At 46.5% G+C, this 18556-nt stretch overlaps 1 protein-coding gene across 1 annotated transcript in view; it reads right to left on the bottom strand.

Moving 5' to 3' along the window:
• The window catches only part of LOC119187481 (CD109 antigen), a 173229-nt gene that overhangs the window by 84167 nt on the left and 70506 nt on the right, over window positions 1–18556 (bottom strand). Inside the window, exon 2 of the mRNA XM_037435599.2 lies at window positions 13060–13240. Coding sequence (XP_037291496.2) covers window positions 13060–13240 — 181 coding nt within the window. The remainder of the gene's footprint in view (window positions 1–13059; window positions 13241–18556) is intronic.

Below are 18556 nucleotides of genomic sequence, written 5' to 3'. Positions count from 1 at the left end.
CTTCCCCCCTCTGAAATTGGTACTTGTATCCCCCCGTTGTTTGGGGGGCGTTGAAGTCGCTGAGAATCAGCAGTGGCCTGCTCCCTGCCAACTTTTTCGCCTGGCTTACTACTCGATCAAAATCGTACACTCTCTTTGACAGGCGGCCGTACGCACTCATGACGCAGAGATTTCCCACGTTGCCAATAGTTCTTGCGCGAATCTCGGCGAGCGTGTGCTCGCAACCACCCTGCGCAGTGACGTATTTAGTTGCCGCCACGTTGCTGCGGATTCCTCAGTCGTCCATTCCTCTGTCGGGTCCGTGTAAGTCACGTATTCCGGGAATTTGGGCTTGCCGTGCGTTTCTAATACATCGTGGTTGGGTTCGATCCCATCAGTGTGAAGTAACAATTCCGTCTCCTTGTTGCGGATCCCCCTGCAGTTCCATAGTTAAATGACTGTAATGTCCTCCCCTTGGGTCTTCTTTTTATTTGGTCGCTATTTTATCATTTTTGAATGTTTCTATGCGGCCGCGACTGTGCGCGATCGCTTCCTTGAGTTTATTCACCTGTTTTTTCTTCAGAGACGCGAAGTAGATCCTTGCTGTAGTGGTTACTACTTTAGTCGCTGGCCGTTTGTGTTTGACCGACAGCGTCCACACTAAGTCTTCGAGCAACGTTTCTAGACGTTGGTATTCGAGGTTGTAGAATCTGGCGTACATCACGCTCACTATCTCGTTAATTTGGGCGATAGCCATTAGGATCGCTGAAACCTCTCCTTCTTTTGGAATCTGTGCCATCGCTATCGATGTCTCGCGGCTGACGACGGTTCTTTGCTCGGCATCCACTGCTTCTTGGTTGCTCGGTGACTGTTGCGTGAGCTTTGTCGCTGCCGCTGCCTGATCTATGCGGGTCAAAGGGTGGTCCCTCCATGGTTCCTTGCGCTTTTCTCCGTTCTCATCTGTGTTTTCCCGCCTTAGGGTCCCGCATTTTCTGACCTGCCGCTCACTGGCGCATCGATTTTGCTCATTTGGGCATTCTGCTTTTTTATTTGAATATTATGTCGCTTAATATTTTCATAAGCTCTAGTGCTTCATTACTAGGGCGTTGCGGGCTAGCGCTTGAGTTAGAGGGTTGGGATGGGTGAAGGGCAGGAATTCGGTTTTGTTAACCTCAGCGATGAAAGACGTGTCAGTCCAGCCCACCTGTTTCTCGGCAGTTGTCTCTTGTCATTTGGTAGACTCGGCCCGAGACTTCGATCCGGCCAGGAGTGTCGAACCGGCCCTCTACTTCGAACGGGACTTCGTCCAGGACTTAGATCCACCACTCGAGCCTTGACATTGTTTCTCCGCGGCGGTTGCTACCACCACACCCGCAGATTGCGGCTTCAATCGAGAGCCGCTCTGGTGGCCACCGCCGTTTTTGCTGCCGTGGACCGGCGTCTGGGAACCGGCTCCACTGGGAAGAGGCGTTACGTTGGGGTCACCCTGTAGAACCTTTCGCCTTGCATTCTGCCCTCCTTACCTTATTCTGCCCGGCAACGTTGCCAGCGCCACCGAAGGACGACGTAAGGTGCTTTGACACGCGCCCTGCAGGTCTTGTCGGCGGTGAGATATTTCCCCCGCACAGGCCACACTTAGGTTCACACTCGTGGTCTTCTCCTGGCTTGGCGATGCCGCAGCCCCAACAAATCTTGTCTTGAAGACTTGGGCACACGTCCACCCTGTGCTCCACTCGGCCGCATGCGTAGCGCACGTCAACCTGCTTCTTAAGTGCCAACCACTGGCACGCGTATGCTCGCGCCTACGCGTCAAAAGCGTCTAGTCGCGCCTGTGAAGGAAAAGGACGCGCAACCACTGGCACGCGTCAACCGCGCGTCAACCGCGTTGACGCCCACGCGTCCAAGGCCGATGCACAATGTTGCTTGACCTTTTGGCTTAGAACTGTCCAAGTTCAGCACAGAACCACACGTTCCTAATTGGAGAGGGTTTATATGTTTTAGAGAATATTAGAACATGTTAAAAAATTGCTAGTGCTTCCCGCACCACAGTTTAGACTATTTTAGAAGTAATTGACATTCCACTGCCCAAAGTAGCTACAGCGGTATGCACCAGAAATCAACATCGGTTGATTTCCCCCGAATGAACATTCGCCTCTAGCATACTGTACGTCTATCATAGGCGTGTGCAGAGTTCTCCTAAAGGAGGGGGGGGCAAAAGTTTATCGCAGTGCCCCCCCTCCATGTAGGGGATGACTTAGCGCCCCCTCCCTATTATGTTAATATATGGAGTTGACATTGAGCTCACCCACTCCCCTCTTCGGTGAATGAGGCGGCGGCTGCCCTCCTGATCAGGTTTACAAACCACCGGGTTTCTATACCTGCACTACCAAATTTATTAACAATATCTTGAATATGCTGGTACCTTCAGTATATTCACAGATCATATTTTATAGCACTCAACTTAATAATCACGCCTGAAACTTCATGATCTGACATATTTAAGTCAGTCATAAGACTACAATTGAGGCCAGAGTAGTAGGCTTTCGGTTGATGTGTGTGTTCAAAATATCCTCTAATGCAACAAAGCACACCTGGTTCTTATTGATACAACAGATATTGGTCATAAGAAAGGAACCAAATACTGCATAGTGTGCCTTTGGGCATTTTGCATAGTCGAAATGTGCTCTAATGCAACTAACTGTGCCTGACACTTCATGATGTGACAGATATTGGTCATAATATTGCAACTGAACCTTGCATGGAAGACTTCTAGACGTTGTCTTTAGTCAAAGTATTCTCTAAAACGACAGACGACACCCAACTGTTCATGAAGTCACAGATATCGGTCATAATATTAGAACTGAAACCTTAATGCAAGACTTCTGGACATTATCTTTAGTCAAAGTATTCTCTAAAATGACAGACGACACGCAACTGTTGATGAAGTCACAAATATCAGTCATAATATTAGAACTGAAACCTTAATGCAAGACTTCTGGACGTTGTCTTTAGTCAAAGTATTCTCTCAAACGACAAACGACACTCTACTGTTCGTGAAGTCACAGATATGTCATAATATTAGAACTGAATCCTTAATAAAAGACTTCTGGACGTTGTCTTAATTCAAAGTATTCTCTAAAATGACCGACGACACCCAACTGTTCATGAAGTCACAGATATCGGGCATACTAGAACTGAAACCTTAATGCAAGACTTGTGGACGTTGTCTTTACTCAAAGTATTCTATAAAACGACAAACGACACCCAACTGTTTATAAAGTAACAGATATCGGTCATAATATTGGAACTGAACCCTGTATGGAAGACTTCTGGACGTTGTTTTTAGTCAAAGTTTTCTCTAAAACGACAAATGACACCCAACTGTTCATGAAGTCACAGATATCGGTAATAATATTGGAACTGAACCCTGTATGGAAGACTTCTGGACGTTGTCTTTAGTCAAATTATTCTCTAATATGACAAACCGCACCCAACTGTTCATAAAGGCACAGATATCGGTCATAATATTGGAACTGAACCCTGTATAGAAGGCTTTTGAACGTTGTCTGCAGTCGAAATGTTCTACAATGCAACAACCCACACCCTACTCTTCAGAATGTGACGGATTTATGTCATGAGGCTGTAATTTTGCCCTGTGCGGAGGGCTTTTGAATGATAAGCATATTGGAAATATCTTCAAATGCAAGAAACCACACCTGACTCTTAATGATACAACAGATACTGGTCATAAGAATGGAACCAAGGACTACGTAGAATGCCTCTGGGCATTTTTTGTAGTCAAAATATGCTCTAATGCAACTAATTGTACTTGAAACTTTCATGATAAGACAGATATTGGCCATAGGACTGCAACTGAACACTGTATGGAAGACTTCTGGACGTTGTCTGTAGTTAAAGTATTCTCTAAATCAACAAACCGCGCCTAACTCTTCATGAAGTCACTGATATCGGTCATAATACTGGAACTGAACCCTTTATGGAAGGCAGCCAAAATGTGCTCCAGTGCAATAAAACACACCCGACACATCATGATGCAACAGATATTAGTGATCAGATTGGAACCGAGCACAGCATGGAACACTGTCGGATGGTATATTTATTTATTTTCAAATACGGCAGCCCAATGTGAGGCTACTGCAAAAGTGGCGTACTTTTATATACAAAATGAAAGGATTTAAACAGTAATATCACAATAAGTGTGCCAAGGTAAACAAATATCACCACCCTTGAGGGCACCCGGTAAGAAATCAGAGAAATAGAACATTATTATAATACAAGTGCCTCCAAAAAGTCACACACACTGGTATTAGAAATCAAACCAAGTAGATCGATCCAGTGTTTGATAACTTTATTTGAACGTGTTAGAGAGCACTACAAATGACTTCTAAGCTGGATGGTGATTGCGGATCAGTGCTGTGTTGAAATCTCCAGCACTTTGCTGGTAATTTAAATATCCTTTAACATCTACAAAATGCATCTGACACTTCTTGATGAGACAGACATTGGTTTTGAGATTACAGCCAAGCACTGTGGCTTTCACATGTCATAAATTGCCAAAATACCCTAAAATGCAATAAAGCATGCCCAAAATTTTTGATGGGACATATACCGATCATAGGATTGCACCAGAGCACCGTAAAGAAGTTTTGGCAAGTTTTCCAACAGAGCTAAACTAGATATGCTTAAGTGCATGCATATATATAATCCAACTTAATGCGTATATTAAAAAACTCAACAGAAATGAAGCACTCCTTGGAAACACATACAGATATTCAATGTTCGAAACCATCGAATAATACCTTCAGCTCATTACAGTTTGGAGGAACAGACAAATACATGCACAGTTCTGAAAGGTCTCATAAGCCACATGAGGTACTTTTTGCATTTCTTCTATACAAAGTGCAGTACCATACTAGTGCACCTTCATTCATTCTATGCATACATGTGGTGATCTTCTCTTCCAACTATCGTGTCATCGTGCAGATGATTTCAAATCAGGTGCTTCTTACAAGGTTTTCAGTTATCTGTCCAGCTGTAAACAAAACGCGCGTTATACTATAGTAAACTGTAAAACGACGGAGAAGCGCCATTGTATGCCTATAGCTATGAGTATCTGAACGAACTACAAATTAAGAATGTGTGTGTTAGAATGCCTCCAAACAACGTATGTGCTACTGAGCGTGGCTGAGAAGCAGAAGAAGCGAGAAGTGAAATTTTCAATTCTGGATAAATCCGTGACATACCAAATTAGTCGGGTTCGGCAAAACCAGCTGTCTGGTCGGCTCCTAAAATCAAGTTGTAGCTATTAGTGTCTACTTTGTTGTTGATTCTTTTTTCTTACTATCTAAATCTTTGATTTCTTTCTTTGTTTTTCAACATACTGTCTTCACTATACAACTCCTCCCCCCACGTTTTTTTTCGTTGTAAGCAATAATGCAGTTATCGTCCATATGAGACTACATGTTCTCTTGGCCAATCCCCCAGAGTGGGTACGAGCCATGGATTAGAGGATACAAACAAACAAACAAATAGCAGGCAGTACCAGCAGCACTTAATCATGCAACTTTCTTTTTCGATCACCACAGCAACGAACGCTCGAGTTTCTGTCTTGTACGTGAATGGAAATGAGACCGCTGACAGCTGAATGTTTCAGCGTTGGTGGTACCCGACACGAAGTCACCTCACATTGCTACCAACCAGCGCACGCTTGTTATTAGCTTGGCAACACACGAAAACGATTTGCACCGAAGCCAACGAATGTTTCAGCGTCGTACCATCCGCGAATACACTTCTATAAGTACGTACGTTTTCACATCACCGAAATGTGTTGGCTAGTGCGAGGTTCGCTTTCAGCGATGATGAATACCGATGTTGAAAACAAACACAGTGCACATAAAAACTTCTCCGTATGAACTACGCGATGTTTTGGGCATCGTATATGGTGTCTATGTTGCGACGGAAACCACCATGGAGTTTTTTCAGCCGAGGTTCCTCGCATGTGCTGGTTCATACGAACTAGACGGTAGAGGCCTGCGCTGGATGCAGACGACACCGCTCTGAATTGCCTCCGCGGTAGGCGAGGGCTCACGCTCAAACCTTCGAACCTCCGAAGTCTGTTTACACTCGTTTTTAGCATAGAAAGTCACACATCAAAGCACAAGAACACCGACATGCTCCAGTAGTCTGTGCGATGTTTTCGCTCGGCCGACGATCGCACTCGGGACCGGCGCAAGTAAAGCAGGCCGGCATTCGCTGGATTTTTCGGCGTCGCTCGAACTCGGCACGAAACCACGTCACACTGGTAGCACTCGCAGTCGTTCGTCGTGTCGTTGTCGTTCTAGATTACGAAGCGGTCATTCAGGAACGTTTGGAGTAGTTTCCGTGCTTGGAGCCAGCACTCGGCTGTGCCTTCAAAGCGGCGGCCATTAGACATAACGTTCCGAGGCATCGCGGCCTCTGGTTGGTTGGCGCGCGGCTCCTGGTTGGTTGGCGCCGCTGTACGCGTGGTGACGTGCCTACGCGTGCAAAAATATCAAGCAGGCTTGATCCCTCGCGCCTCCTCGCGTATGCCCCTCCGACGCCGACGCCGAGAGGCGCATTTGACGCTTTTGACGCGTAGACGCGAGCATACGCGTGCCAGTGGTTGGCACTTTAAGCTGGTTCTTGTACCGGACGTATATAGTTGGGAACCTTGTGTCCCTGGAAGGCGACGACCACCGACCCGGTCTTCCTGATTCGTTTAGCCTGCAACGCCGTGGAATCGTGCCTGTGCACGAACAGGTCTTGTTTCTTCTGGGTGGCGTCCTCGAGTAGAAGCCTCATATTATTCCTTTCACGGTTTTGTGAGGGGCCGAATTACACGCGCTGACTTCGTGGGACGTTCCCCGAACGTTGATTCACTCCACCTTGGCGTACCTGTCCGCGTGCTCCCTCTTCGAGGTGCTCAAGACTATGATGTTCTGTTAGTGGTTTAGGCATATCACATCTTCACTTACGCTTCGATTTCCGCCACCACCATTACACCATCACCATTACCACCATCTTTATATCTCCGCGCGGCAGGTGTGGCATGCACGCGCCCTTCAGCAGCTTGCCCTTGTTTATTCGTTTCTTCGTTTTCTGCTGACGTAGACCGTTGCCAATGGCTCCACCTAGGTTGTTGCCCCGACCGTTGATGTCAGTCGTTGCCTGGGCACGCCATTTTGGCTCGCTTGGTTTACGGGCGTTAGGCTTAACAATCCAACATTGCCTTGCTTCACTTTTTCACCAGCAGTTTTCCACCCCTATGCTCTAGTCAACTGATCCAGCAAAATTTTTACGCCATACACTTCTACTCAAAAAGCGGTAGACATTTTACGTGTTGCTCACTTGCATGATTACTGCAGAATAGATCTTCGGCTTCCGGGTTTGCTGGCGCCCGGGCTAGACCTAGAGTTCCTACCTCGGCCACGCCCGAAGTCGTCGTTATGCTCAACGCGGGTTCTCCCTGTGGGCACAAAAAAGTCCTCTAATTTACGAACAAATGGTCCCCAACCTTGAAATTTGTTTTCCCAGTGCTTCACGAGATTTCACCAGTCCGGCCGATACACTTTCATAGAGAAATATCTTCGAAACGATGAACTGCCAACAAAAGTTCATCTGACTGCACAGCTATCACGTACTCGATGAACTCCAACAGTCAGCATTCGCCAGGCTGATAACCCGATATCGACGGAGCGCACTCGCAGCACGTCCCTTTATATCGAGTAATCAGCCGACGTTTACTCAGTGAAAAACTTCTGGGATGGTACTTCAGACCGACTTGATTGATATGTGGCGCTTAACGTTACAAAACCACCTATTGATTATGAGAGACGCCGTAATGGAGGACTCCGTAAATTTTGACCACCCGGGGTTCTTTAACATGCACCCAAACCTGAGCACACGGGCCTACAACATTTTCGTCTCCATCACAAATGCAGCCGCAGTAGCCGGGGTTCGATCCCGCGACCTGCAGGGGTACTTCGGATCATACTGGGTAGTTCGACGTTTCGGTACACTCGACTACGAGGTTGCCCCCTACGGCCTCACTAAAGGCGCGTTTACACTAGAGAGACACGACACCGAATTTGGTCTGCAGGCTGTCTTTAGGAGTACCTTTTCTGTTGTCGTCGGCCTATGTACACTGCAAAGACACAAGCAGTCCGCCGGTGGTTTCCCGAAGGTCCTGCCCGCGTATTGTCGTGCTCACAGTCTTTCGTAGGCCAATTCTGCAGTCACATTGGGGGCACACGCAGTGACACCGGCTCAACTTGCACACCTGCACTTCATTTTCAGCCATGCTCCCTGCTCTAAATTGTCCCTCACAATAGGATAGCGAATAAAAAACTTCCGATGGGGGCTCGAGCTGCCTATTCAGACGCCGCGGAAGCCTCGGGGAGAGTATTGTTAACTCCCGCAAGATTGCCTACTTCGTGATCATTTGAAGCAAAGACATTAGGCGAATTTTCGCTCAGCCACCAATCTCCCACTGACACGCCGACGAAAGGTCTGCGTGATGCGTTTTGCTGGGGTTCTAGGTCTCTCATCATGTTACACTACGATTAACTGCTGTCTTTTGAGGTGGCGTCGTCATCGTCGGCCTAGTGTGGCCATGGGGTCTGGCGACTTCGTCGGCGGGCGACTCGTCGGCCGATGGTTTGCGTCTGCCTCGTGTTTTCGTAAGGTTCATGTCAGTGTCGTGTCGCTCTAGTGTAAACGCACCTTAACTTTCAACGGCGCCGTGCACGACCTGAAGTCGTTCATGCCGTGCGGCTCAAGCCGTTTCATGCACACGAAGGAAACTAAAATCACTATTTTTTGTTGTTGTTTCTCTATTATCGTACATTGTTATTATTCTAATTTCTTGCTTTATTGTACGCATTTTTGCTTTCATTTTTTGCTCGTGTTCTGTTTAAAGCATTGGGACGGTGCTTTTTCAGAGGAGGGCTATGCTACGCTCGTTTCTTAATTTCACTCTTGCTTTATTCGGTTTTCTCCCATAAAGCTTGCTAGAAATGCTTAGCGCAAATGGCACCTCATTGTTCGAGAACGTTCGCGACTATCGTAAATCGTTTTGTTGTTTGCGCGCAAAATGGTACCATGATCGAGTCCCGGCTGCGGCAGCTGCATTTTCGATGGAGGCGGAAATGCTGTAGGCCCGTGTGCTCAGATTTGGGTGCACGTTAAAGAACCTCAGATGGTCGAAATTTCCGAAATTTCCACTACGGCGTCTCTCATAATATTGTGGTGGTTTTGGGACGTTAAACCCCACATATCAATCAAATCAATCAAGTTTGCGCGCAAGACACGAGCACTCGAGATTATTCCAGAGCTTGCGTGACGACCAGTAGTAAGGATGGAATATTCGACGGCACATGAATAAATGCCAACGTGCTTCTCCGTTAGTCAGTTGATCGCCAGCCGACGCTCTGCTTGCGGCTACCAGTGCCAGTGTATATCGCTGTTATCTGACCTTCCGTTTACCGGACAAACTCGGCTGAATAAACAGTTTCATTTTGAGCCAGCAGTCTGCTCTTTTCATCGACGTCACGGCTCCGTGACAAAATTGCTTACTTTAAGGAAGGGAAGGTAATAAAAGAGAGAATAAATGCACGGCACGATCTGGATTGCGGACAGGATCAAAATGTGGAAAATTATTCCAGTACGAAAAAGCCAGTTACTCTGCGAGAAACTCACTGCATCTGAAAGAATACTTTTTCGTTTATTAGTCTCGGAGACGTGGGATGAGTGCATACAAACCAATACGCTGCAATTCTGCGTAGTGCGTCAAATTCATAAGGCCATAAACAGTGGAATTCAATTTCCTACTGCAGTCTGTTCTGGCTATATGCTGGCGCGATCTTCTGCTTTGTTGCAGGAGCCGCAATCCTCAGACAACGACAACGAAAGGGTCTCGCATCACTGGCAGTCTGATGACAGAACCATCTAATTACCGCAAACCTGGCGACGCCCTGCGAGGTCATGTGTGGCTCTGTACGTCACCACTGAAGCCGATGATTGTATTTGCACCTCTTATCGCAACAGGTAAGAGTTGTAAGTACGAGCTTGTTGCTGTGTCACCGCGCGGTGGCGTACGGCATCTCGGGCGAACCAATTATTGGCAAGGACGAACGTGAAGCGGCCGAGAGTCGTAAGTTGGATTAAGTTCACAAGCGCAATGCTTCGATAGCTGCGTGCATTTTACCTCCACTTTGGCGAATGGAAAGACATGACCGATTCACAGGCACAATAAACAATACTAAGAGGAAAAGAAAAAAAAAACACCGAGAAAGTCTCGGTTACCGCTTATTCACCATGTCTGCAGTGGCTCGGAACGTGAGAAATCTTACCCCAAGGACAATGTGCATAAGTAGCGGCAGTTACGTGCTGACCGCAATACGGAAAAACCAGAATGGACTTACGGACGACTCGCAACGCACGTGCCTTTGATATTCTGTCGACATCAGTTGCAGGTTCCATTGTGTTACGTGAGACTGCTCCTCGCTCTCTTGGGGCGTAGCTGTACAAGCGAACTGCATCCGACTAAGCACTTTTTTCTCCATGTAGCTTGCTCTATATGGCTGCGTGTATTTTAAACATGGTCGTTCTTCTAAGGGGCCGATAGAAAGAAAAGTTCGAAGAACGGAGACAGGTCTTGAGCACCATTTCGCCTGCGTGGGTATATGATGCATTGACTTGAGAGGCAGTATCGTGGGTTTTCATATTGTGGATGAGGCCGCTCATGGAGACCACTTTAATCAAAGCGGGACACACAGTTCGACAATCACGAAAACCAAAACGCGTGTCGTGTTCCAAATACGCGTTTGTAAAATACGAAACGCAGTTGACAGACGCCGAGAGTGATATATATCACTGCGAGTACAGACTGAATGCAATAATGATCACGTAATGGAGTTTTAGGCAGAACTTCTAAGCTGCAGCAAGTTTTGCCATGGTGTGATCACGTGTCTGTGCCCCACAACCTCTTTTCATTGTTTGTGCTCAGCGAACTGTGCCCCAGAGTTCTGCTAAATGCTCTCCTCAGCTTCTCCCTTCTCTCTTGTGTTTTACATAGGTTTCAGGTACCAAAATGACACGGTTACCACTATAAGAACAAGCGTGCATAGACAGACGACATTTTTTACATTGTATGCCACACCCCGGTGGTGACGTGGAAACAATCTTGTCGTCCATTCAACGGTTAACGTTACGTGGTGCATATGTAGGACAGCAGCTAGGATTCACTCTACAGTGTACAGAAAGTAGCAGCGTTCGTTTCCTTGCAAACGTTGAAGCCGTTATGAAGTTCTTAGAAGACTAGCGTCAAGACTCATATTAGAAGTTATGGTTTCACTCTTTAGGTTAAGAAATTACTTTCTCCACCCTCATAACATGCTTGTTTAATCACTACCTCAAATAAAGTCAGAGTATCGCTGTGGCAAGTCAATTGTGCGCGTGCGTGTGTGTGTGTGTGTGTGTGTGTGTGTGTGTGTGTGTGTGTGTGTGTGTGTGTGTGTGTGTGTGTGTGTGTGTGTGTGTGTGTTCATTGACATGTGAGGATCAACGTCCCAAAACCACCATATGATTGTGAGAGGCACCGTAGTGGCATGCTTCGAAAATTCCGACTTCCTGGGGTCCTTTAACATGCACCCAATTCTAAGCACGCGGGCTTACAGCATTTCGGCCTCCATCAAAAATGCAGCTGCCACAGCCGCGATTCAATCCTGCGACCTGCGGGTCAGCAGCCTATAGTATACCTCAGCAGCCTATAATATACCTATAGTGTGTGTGCGCTTGCGTGCGTGGGTGTGCGTGTGTGCGCGTGCGAGCGAGTGCGTGTGTGCGCGTGCGAGCGAGTGCGTGCGTGTGCGTGCGTGTTCGTGCGTGTGTGTGTGTGCGTGTTCGTGCGTGTGTGTTCGTGCATGTGTGTATTCGTGCGTGTGTGTGTGTGTGTGTGTGTGTGTGTGTGTGTGTGTGTGTGTGTGTGTGTGTGTGTGTGTGTGTGTGTGTGTGTGTGTGTGTGTGTGTGTGTGTTCAGGGGCGTTTACGCTAGAGCGACACGACACTGACAAGAGCCCACCGAATACACGAAGCAGACGCAAACCATCGGCCGACGAGTCGCCCGCCGACGAAGTCACCAGACCTCATGGTCACACTTGGCTGACGACGACGCCTCAAAATACAGCATTTCATCGTAGTGTGACATGGTGAGGGACCGAAACACCAGCCAAACGCATCGGCAGACCAGTCGTCGGCGTGTCTTTGGGAAATCGGCGGCTGAGTGAAAATTCAACCCATAGCTTTGCTTCAAACGACCGTGATCGGGCAATCTTGGGGGAGTTAACAATGCTCGCTCCGAAGCTTGCGCGGCATCTGAATAGGCAGCTCTAGCACCCAACGGAAGTTTTTTCTTCGCTTTCCTATTGTGTTCACCACCCCCATGTCTCATTACCATGGAATATGGCGGGGGCTGCGACACGTAACCCGAGAGGGATAATGGCAGAGTGGGGAGCATGGCTGAAAATGAGGTCCAGGTGTGCAAGTTTAGTGGGTGTCGCTGCGTGTTCCTTCAGTGTGACTACAGTATTGGCCAACGATAGGCTGTGAGCACGACAAAGTACGGACGGGGTCTTGGAGAAACCACCCGCGGACCGTTTGTGTCTTTGCAGTATACATAGGCGGATGACAAGAACAAAGACATTTCTAATGACAGCCCGCAGACCAAAATCAGTGTCGTGTCTCTCTCGTGTAAACGCGCCTTTAGAACAAAAGCACGAAGCACCAGCCATATAACTTTGCCGCGATGGGGGCGCAAGCAACATGAAACAGGCCCCACAAAATTTACAAGGTACTCACTTATTATTCTACGACCTACGATAATTCGTTGACGGTACTCGTGACCTACACTGCAGATAAATTCATGGGATACGCCGTGCTCAGAACTGAAGAAATTCGTACGAATGTTGGGCTACTGTGAGAGCTCAGAAGGAAGAAAGATAGAACTCGTCCGCACCATGTTGCAGTCGTTCAATCCATTACCTTCATGAGCAACACAGCGGTTTCTCCGGATCCGATAAGTTCCTTGACACTGGCCACCTCCTCGGACTCGCGCTGCAGCGAAGCGCGCACTGTGTGCGCCGCGCTCGCCGACAGCAGCGTCACCGTCACCCGGTACACCTGGTTGGGACGAACCACCCGGGGCGCCAGCACCAGGTACCGCCTGCACCACAAAGCACACACATTCACACACATGCCGATAGGTGACATCCAACGGAGAGTGAAAACCACGCGATTTTATACTTAGGTGGTGATGCACTCTAACTAACGGAAATAAACTAGCAGTAAAGTGGGAAAAGTCTGAGTTGAGTACTTCAGACTTGCATAACCGATCTGCTAGCATCTATCCATCTCAAATTCCTTTCTCGCATTTGCCAAGTCATTTATATTCAAAACTATCACTTCGCCGCAAACATCAGAAGCACTTATCATAAAGTAGAATATCTTAAAATGGAATTTACCGGCAAACATAATCATCACCTTCAGTGCTTTACCAACCAAAACTTCTAGGCGCTTAAAACTTCAGACAACTAACATAAGAGACAAGGACGAGCGCAGGCTACAATTAACAGTGCCCGAGGAACTAGAAATGTACTTAAGTAAAGTGTGGGATTGGGCTAGTTGGTAATCCATATAAAACTTCTAGGCCACACCCCGGTGGCCTAGAAGTTTTATATGGCCTACACTCTAAGCCAAAAATGGCCGAAATGGGAGCAACGGCTGTTTTTACTCCTTCAGACCGACTGTTACTCTCAGAAAAGACCAAGCGGAACAAGATGGCCGACTTGTTCGAGAATGGGGGAGCAACTGTATTCATCTTAAGTTTGTAAGGGAGCAACGGAAGGAGGAACCGCTGTAAATGCTCTCGTCACGCAACGGTTACTCCCCGGCAGGACACCGCACACAAATATGCATGCCGCCCACATTGATATTCATGGGCCAGATTATTGTTTGTTCTGTGTGCCAAACGTCACCAAACCAAAACAGTGATTTATTTTAGCATCCGTAGATAATAAGATAGCAGTGCTGGCTGAACACAGAAGGCCTGAGAATACAGTACGGCAAATACCTAACACACGCAGCAGCAGAATGGAGAGTTGGCACGTCAAAGCGGACCGAACGCCGAAACACGTGCAAAACAACGATAAAAATAGCCTAGACACGCCGTTCGTCCGCGAAGTAAGGGCGTCAAAGTCGATCAAGCACCGAAACACGTGCATAAAGAGCCCCCCCCCCCCCCCCACCCAGATATATCGGAGAAGAAAAAAAAAAGCGGACCCAGACGCGCTTCTCATAAGCCATACACTTAGTAGCACGCTTCACCGTGTAGTTTGAGGGCAGAATGACAAATCTGCGCCATCTGCGCCCGCACGACAAGTGTGGCGCTAGCGTAGCAAACGATGTAAGTTACAAAGTAATTTTTATTCAGTGTTTATGTTGACTAGCACTGAATAAAAATTATACTCAACTTTTTATGTTTATTTATGGGTTTTAGTGTACCTCAGTTTTTTTTATAATTGTATTAGGAGAACACACTGAAATCATTGCGCTGACGCCTGTGCTGCCACTGCTCGACGTTTTTTTTTTCGGCGCAACTAGGTTCGCGTTCGCACTACTCATAATCATTTGGTCTGTAGTCGGTGAGCACATGGACGTGCGGGCTTGTGAGCTATGTTTTGATCGTGTGTGTGTGTCGCAGATTTGCGTTTCTACTTTTTCGTGATGAAGGTTAGTGTATATTTATCTTTATGGAGCGCGAAGTAGTTGTGGATTTTGCTGCCGGGTGGAACAAACACATCGTAAACACGTCTTCAGCTATCTGCAAGCCTGTTCGCTCGTCGGACAAAGGACCGAGCATGCATCAGCGTGCAGGTGAGTGGCATTTCCAGCAAGATTTAATGCTCTTACAATACATTGTTGAGTGGTTGCGCTATTGAAAGAGAAATGATTTGCTCTTATTCGCCGTATCCATTGCTTGCCGTATCGGACTAAATTATTTCTATTACCGCCTGCATACCCTCTTGCTTCCCCTGTCACCACTGCAGTGCCAGTGTACTTTTGCAGTTAAAAGTTCATTTACGCAACACTACCTCGCTTGAAAAAACATTGGGGCGGGGTTGTAGCTGCATTCATACTGGCACTTTTCTACCATTGGCTTTATGTAATGTTAACGGCTGAGTGTTGGGGCCTTGGGCCGCATTTTTTAGAGCTATAAAGTGTATGTAAATCAGTGAGTGAACAAATCATTGTCGCATCACTTCACTGGCATAGCCAGGCGGTTGCGCACAGAATTTTTTTAGGCCGGGCGTAGGGAGCCCAAATTGACGACCATATTCGCTTGCCCGGCCTATTCAGATAAGCGGACCCCCCCCCCCCCCCTCCCCGCACGCCTAAAAAAAAAAAATCTGCCCACATCACTGCGTCACTTGCTTCACCTCTGCGCTGAACGTACTATTTTATAAGCGCACCATCAAGCGAGCAGTTTACATATTGACAGAACAATTGGAGGAGGAATGACCCAAATCTTTCAGATATCTTTAGAGATGCAAAACCTTAGCAAAACTGAATATTGTAAAAGACAATCATAAATGCTGTATGTTCTCGTTAGCGTTGTCATTATTCTGCATCATGAAATCTTTATGCGCTGTGAAAACTTGGCATGCCGTTGAAGTCACATATCGACGTTAATACCGATCGACGAAAATTTCGACAACCTCAATAACACCGTTTGGGATTTGCCGCATGCACATAATTAGGCTGATTCCCACTTCACTGCTACCAAATTAAACAATATTTGATGCATGCCTTTTACTTTTTTTTCAGAGATATGACACAAATTTGGTTATACTGCAGATGCTCCCAACGATGCTAAAGTACAGAAAGCAAGTGAATTTTGGTAAGTGCAGACTTTTTGTACTACGTATATGAAAGCATCGCTTTTTAGGGGCAAACTGTGCATGTGTTGGCCAGAGAATAGTTCATCATGCCACATGGTTACACTGGCACTGACGATTCGACATGGCTCCGCTGGCCCGTGTGTGTGCTCACACTGTTACCGTTAAGATAAAATGTTTATGTTTTCATTGCAGGGATTGCTGTTTGTACTAAAAAGCCAACTGCCAAGATTTGTTTACGCTGGTACTGCTAAAAGTATGCTTTCCCTATTTACATGGATTTTGGCTTGCACAAAGCATAACACTTGGGCCTAGATTCACAAAGCTGTCCATGCGCAGGCCTTCATAACAGCGTTTCTTGACTTGCCTTTACCCTGTTTTCTGCAGATGTTTCGAGGGTTTAAAAGTGCCACAGCATGTTGACCTCCCCCACTCTGAAATATTCGCGTTCAAAGTTCCGCAAGAGTGGGCTTAACTTTCTTGTGCACCTCTTTGCTAGTCCAAGATAATGAAGTGTTATGCTCTTACTAGAGGTGGCAGTGTTTCTAATGTTTGTATTTCCATCACATTCACCAAGTATGCGATCTTGGCTTGACTGGTAGCACATCCTCAACAAATGTCTTTGTGGCACATGTAGAAGGCAGTACAAAATGAATAGGCAGACATTCACACCGGGAGATAACTTCTAATAATGCTTTTTTTTGGAAACCACGGTGTGCTTATTCCAATTTGTCTAACAAGCAGTAACCTGTTTGGCTGTGAACCAACAAGACGTTGAACTAATAGAAGCATCACATCTTGTTGCTCTCAAATATATATGTATTGGCAACCTATCTGTGACACTGTCAAACAAAGAATCAGAATATCTGTGCATGCCTTAAGATATATTGCTTCCTCGACAACCGAGTGAACAAATGCACCCTAGTTTACTAAATTTAAAAAATTTTTTCAAGGTAGCACGGTCTAAATTTTTTGTCTATAGCTTTTGTCGAGCCGTTTGCGTCAGGTACAAAGAAATATACTGAAGATTATCATGTAGCCTTTGCAAATGGTTGCTTTCAAGCAGGCTTTGCCTGCTTGGCTTGTGCCTACAGGTATTGCACAATTCAAGACGCAGCAGCGTATGATAGAACAGTAGAATCGAGAGCATCTATGTGCACGAGCTAAATAAGTATTTTAACATGAGCGGACAGTACGTGTTATTTGCCACACACATGACCACACTTAGAATGCCCATTGGTGAATGGGCTCATAGAAATGTCACTCAGCTGTGTATAGGAAACAAGTTAGCTGAACCTAAGGGTATCTTTAACTGCTACAAATATGCCTTGTTGAGGTGCTGCACATTTTCTTCCAGAATATTGCTGTCTGAGACATCATGTGAAGAGCGTCTATCACATCAGCATTTATATGGCTTGCCAAGTAACGTTTGGCCGAACCTTCCTTTTTTCACATTTAGTTTTGCAGTAGACATCCTAGAATGTAAGCGCTGCTGCAGTGTGTGTGACTCATTGTTATGAATTGATTCTGGCATGTTTAACCTCACATTTCTATTTTTTTTCTTGCAGCAATGAGATGCTTCACATATGCCTGCGGTGACGTTCCGCTGGGCTAGCCTGATGGAAACAACAGCTGCGAAACTTGAGTTCTTCAGAATTGGAGAAGTTGCCCTTCTCTCACCAATGATGACACAGACTGCCCTATGCTAGAAATTCAAGATTGTTTATCCACGGATGACGCAGAAAACCTTTGATGTATTGTGTTTGTTTAGTGCTGGCTGTAGTGTGGCGAAGTCTACTTTTACGTGTGGTCACACGTCGCCTCATAAAAAGAACAATAAAGCATTTATTTTCCTTTCAATATTGTCCACTTTTTGTGTTAGAAGCACCCAAGCAGTGCTCTTCCAAGGAGCTCTCGCCATGTGTTAAGCGTGTGACAAGCATACTCGAGATAAATACTCATTTCCCCAAGGAGTAACTGGAAGCATGTGCAGTTGGTTTTCAGAGAGTAACTGCGAACACGTGGGAGGAACGGTAAAGAGTAACTGTTGCTCTTAGAAGAGCAACTGGTGGGAGTAATGGTTGGTCGGCAGGGAGCAACTGGTGGGAGTAACTGTTGGTCTGCAGGGAGGAACTGGAGAGAGTAACTGTTCATCCCCCGAAGGAGGAACTGAAAGGAGAGCAACGGTTCCTCCCTCTGCAGTTACTCCTTTTAGGAGAGTAATGGGAGTGGCAATGCAATTGCTCCCTGAAAGGAGCAACCCCTATACCCCTGTTGCTCCGTTTTGGCTTAGAGTGTAGAACTGCGCTCGTCCTTGTCTCTTATGTTAGTTGTCTGAAGTTTTAAGCGCCTAGAAGTTTTATATGGATTACCAACTAGCCCAATCCCACACTTTACTTTACCAACCACCGACTGTGTGATGTACGCAATAGTGTAGCGTGCCTCCACTTCCATAGCTTTAAGCAGCTGGTTATGAAAGAATGTCGGCGGTATGGAGAAATGTGCTAGAATGCGTTGACTGTGCCTTACATCGCATCAGAATGCAAGCGCGCTACGAATGAAAGAGAATATAATTCATAGAAAAC

This window comes from Rhipicephalus microplus, chromosome X (genome assembly GCF_043290135.1).
Source record: "Rhipicephalus microplus isolate Deutch F79 chromosome X, USDA_Rmic, whole genome shotgun sequence".
Lineage (NCBI taxonomy): Eukaryota > Metazoa > Arthropoda > Arachnida > Ixodida > Ixodidae > Rhipicephalus > Rhipicephalus microplus.
The sequence above is the reverse complement of the archived record's forward strand: the minus strand, read 5'-3'. Positions and strand labels throughout refer to the sequence as shown.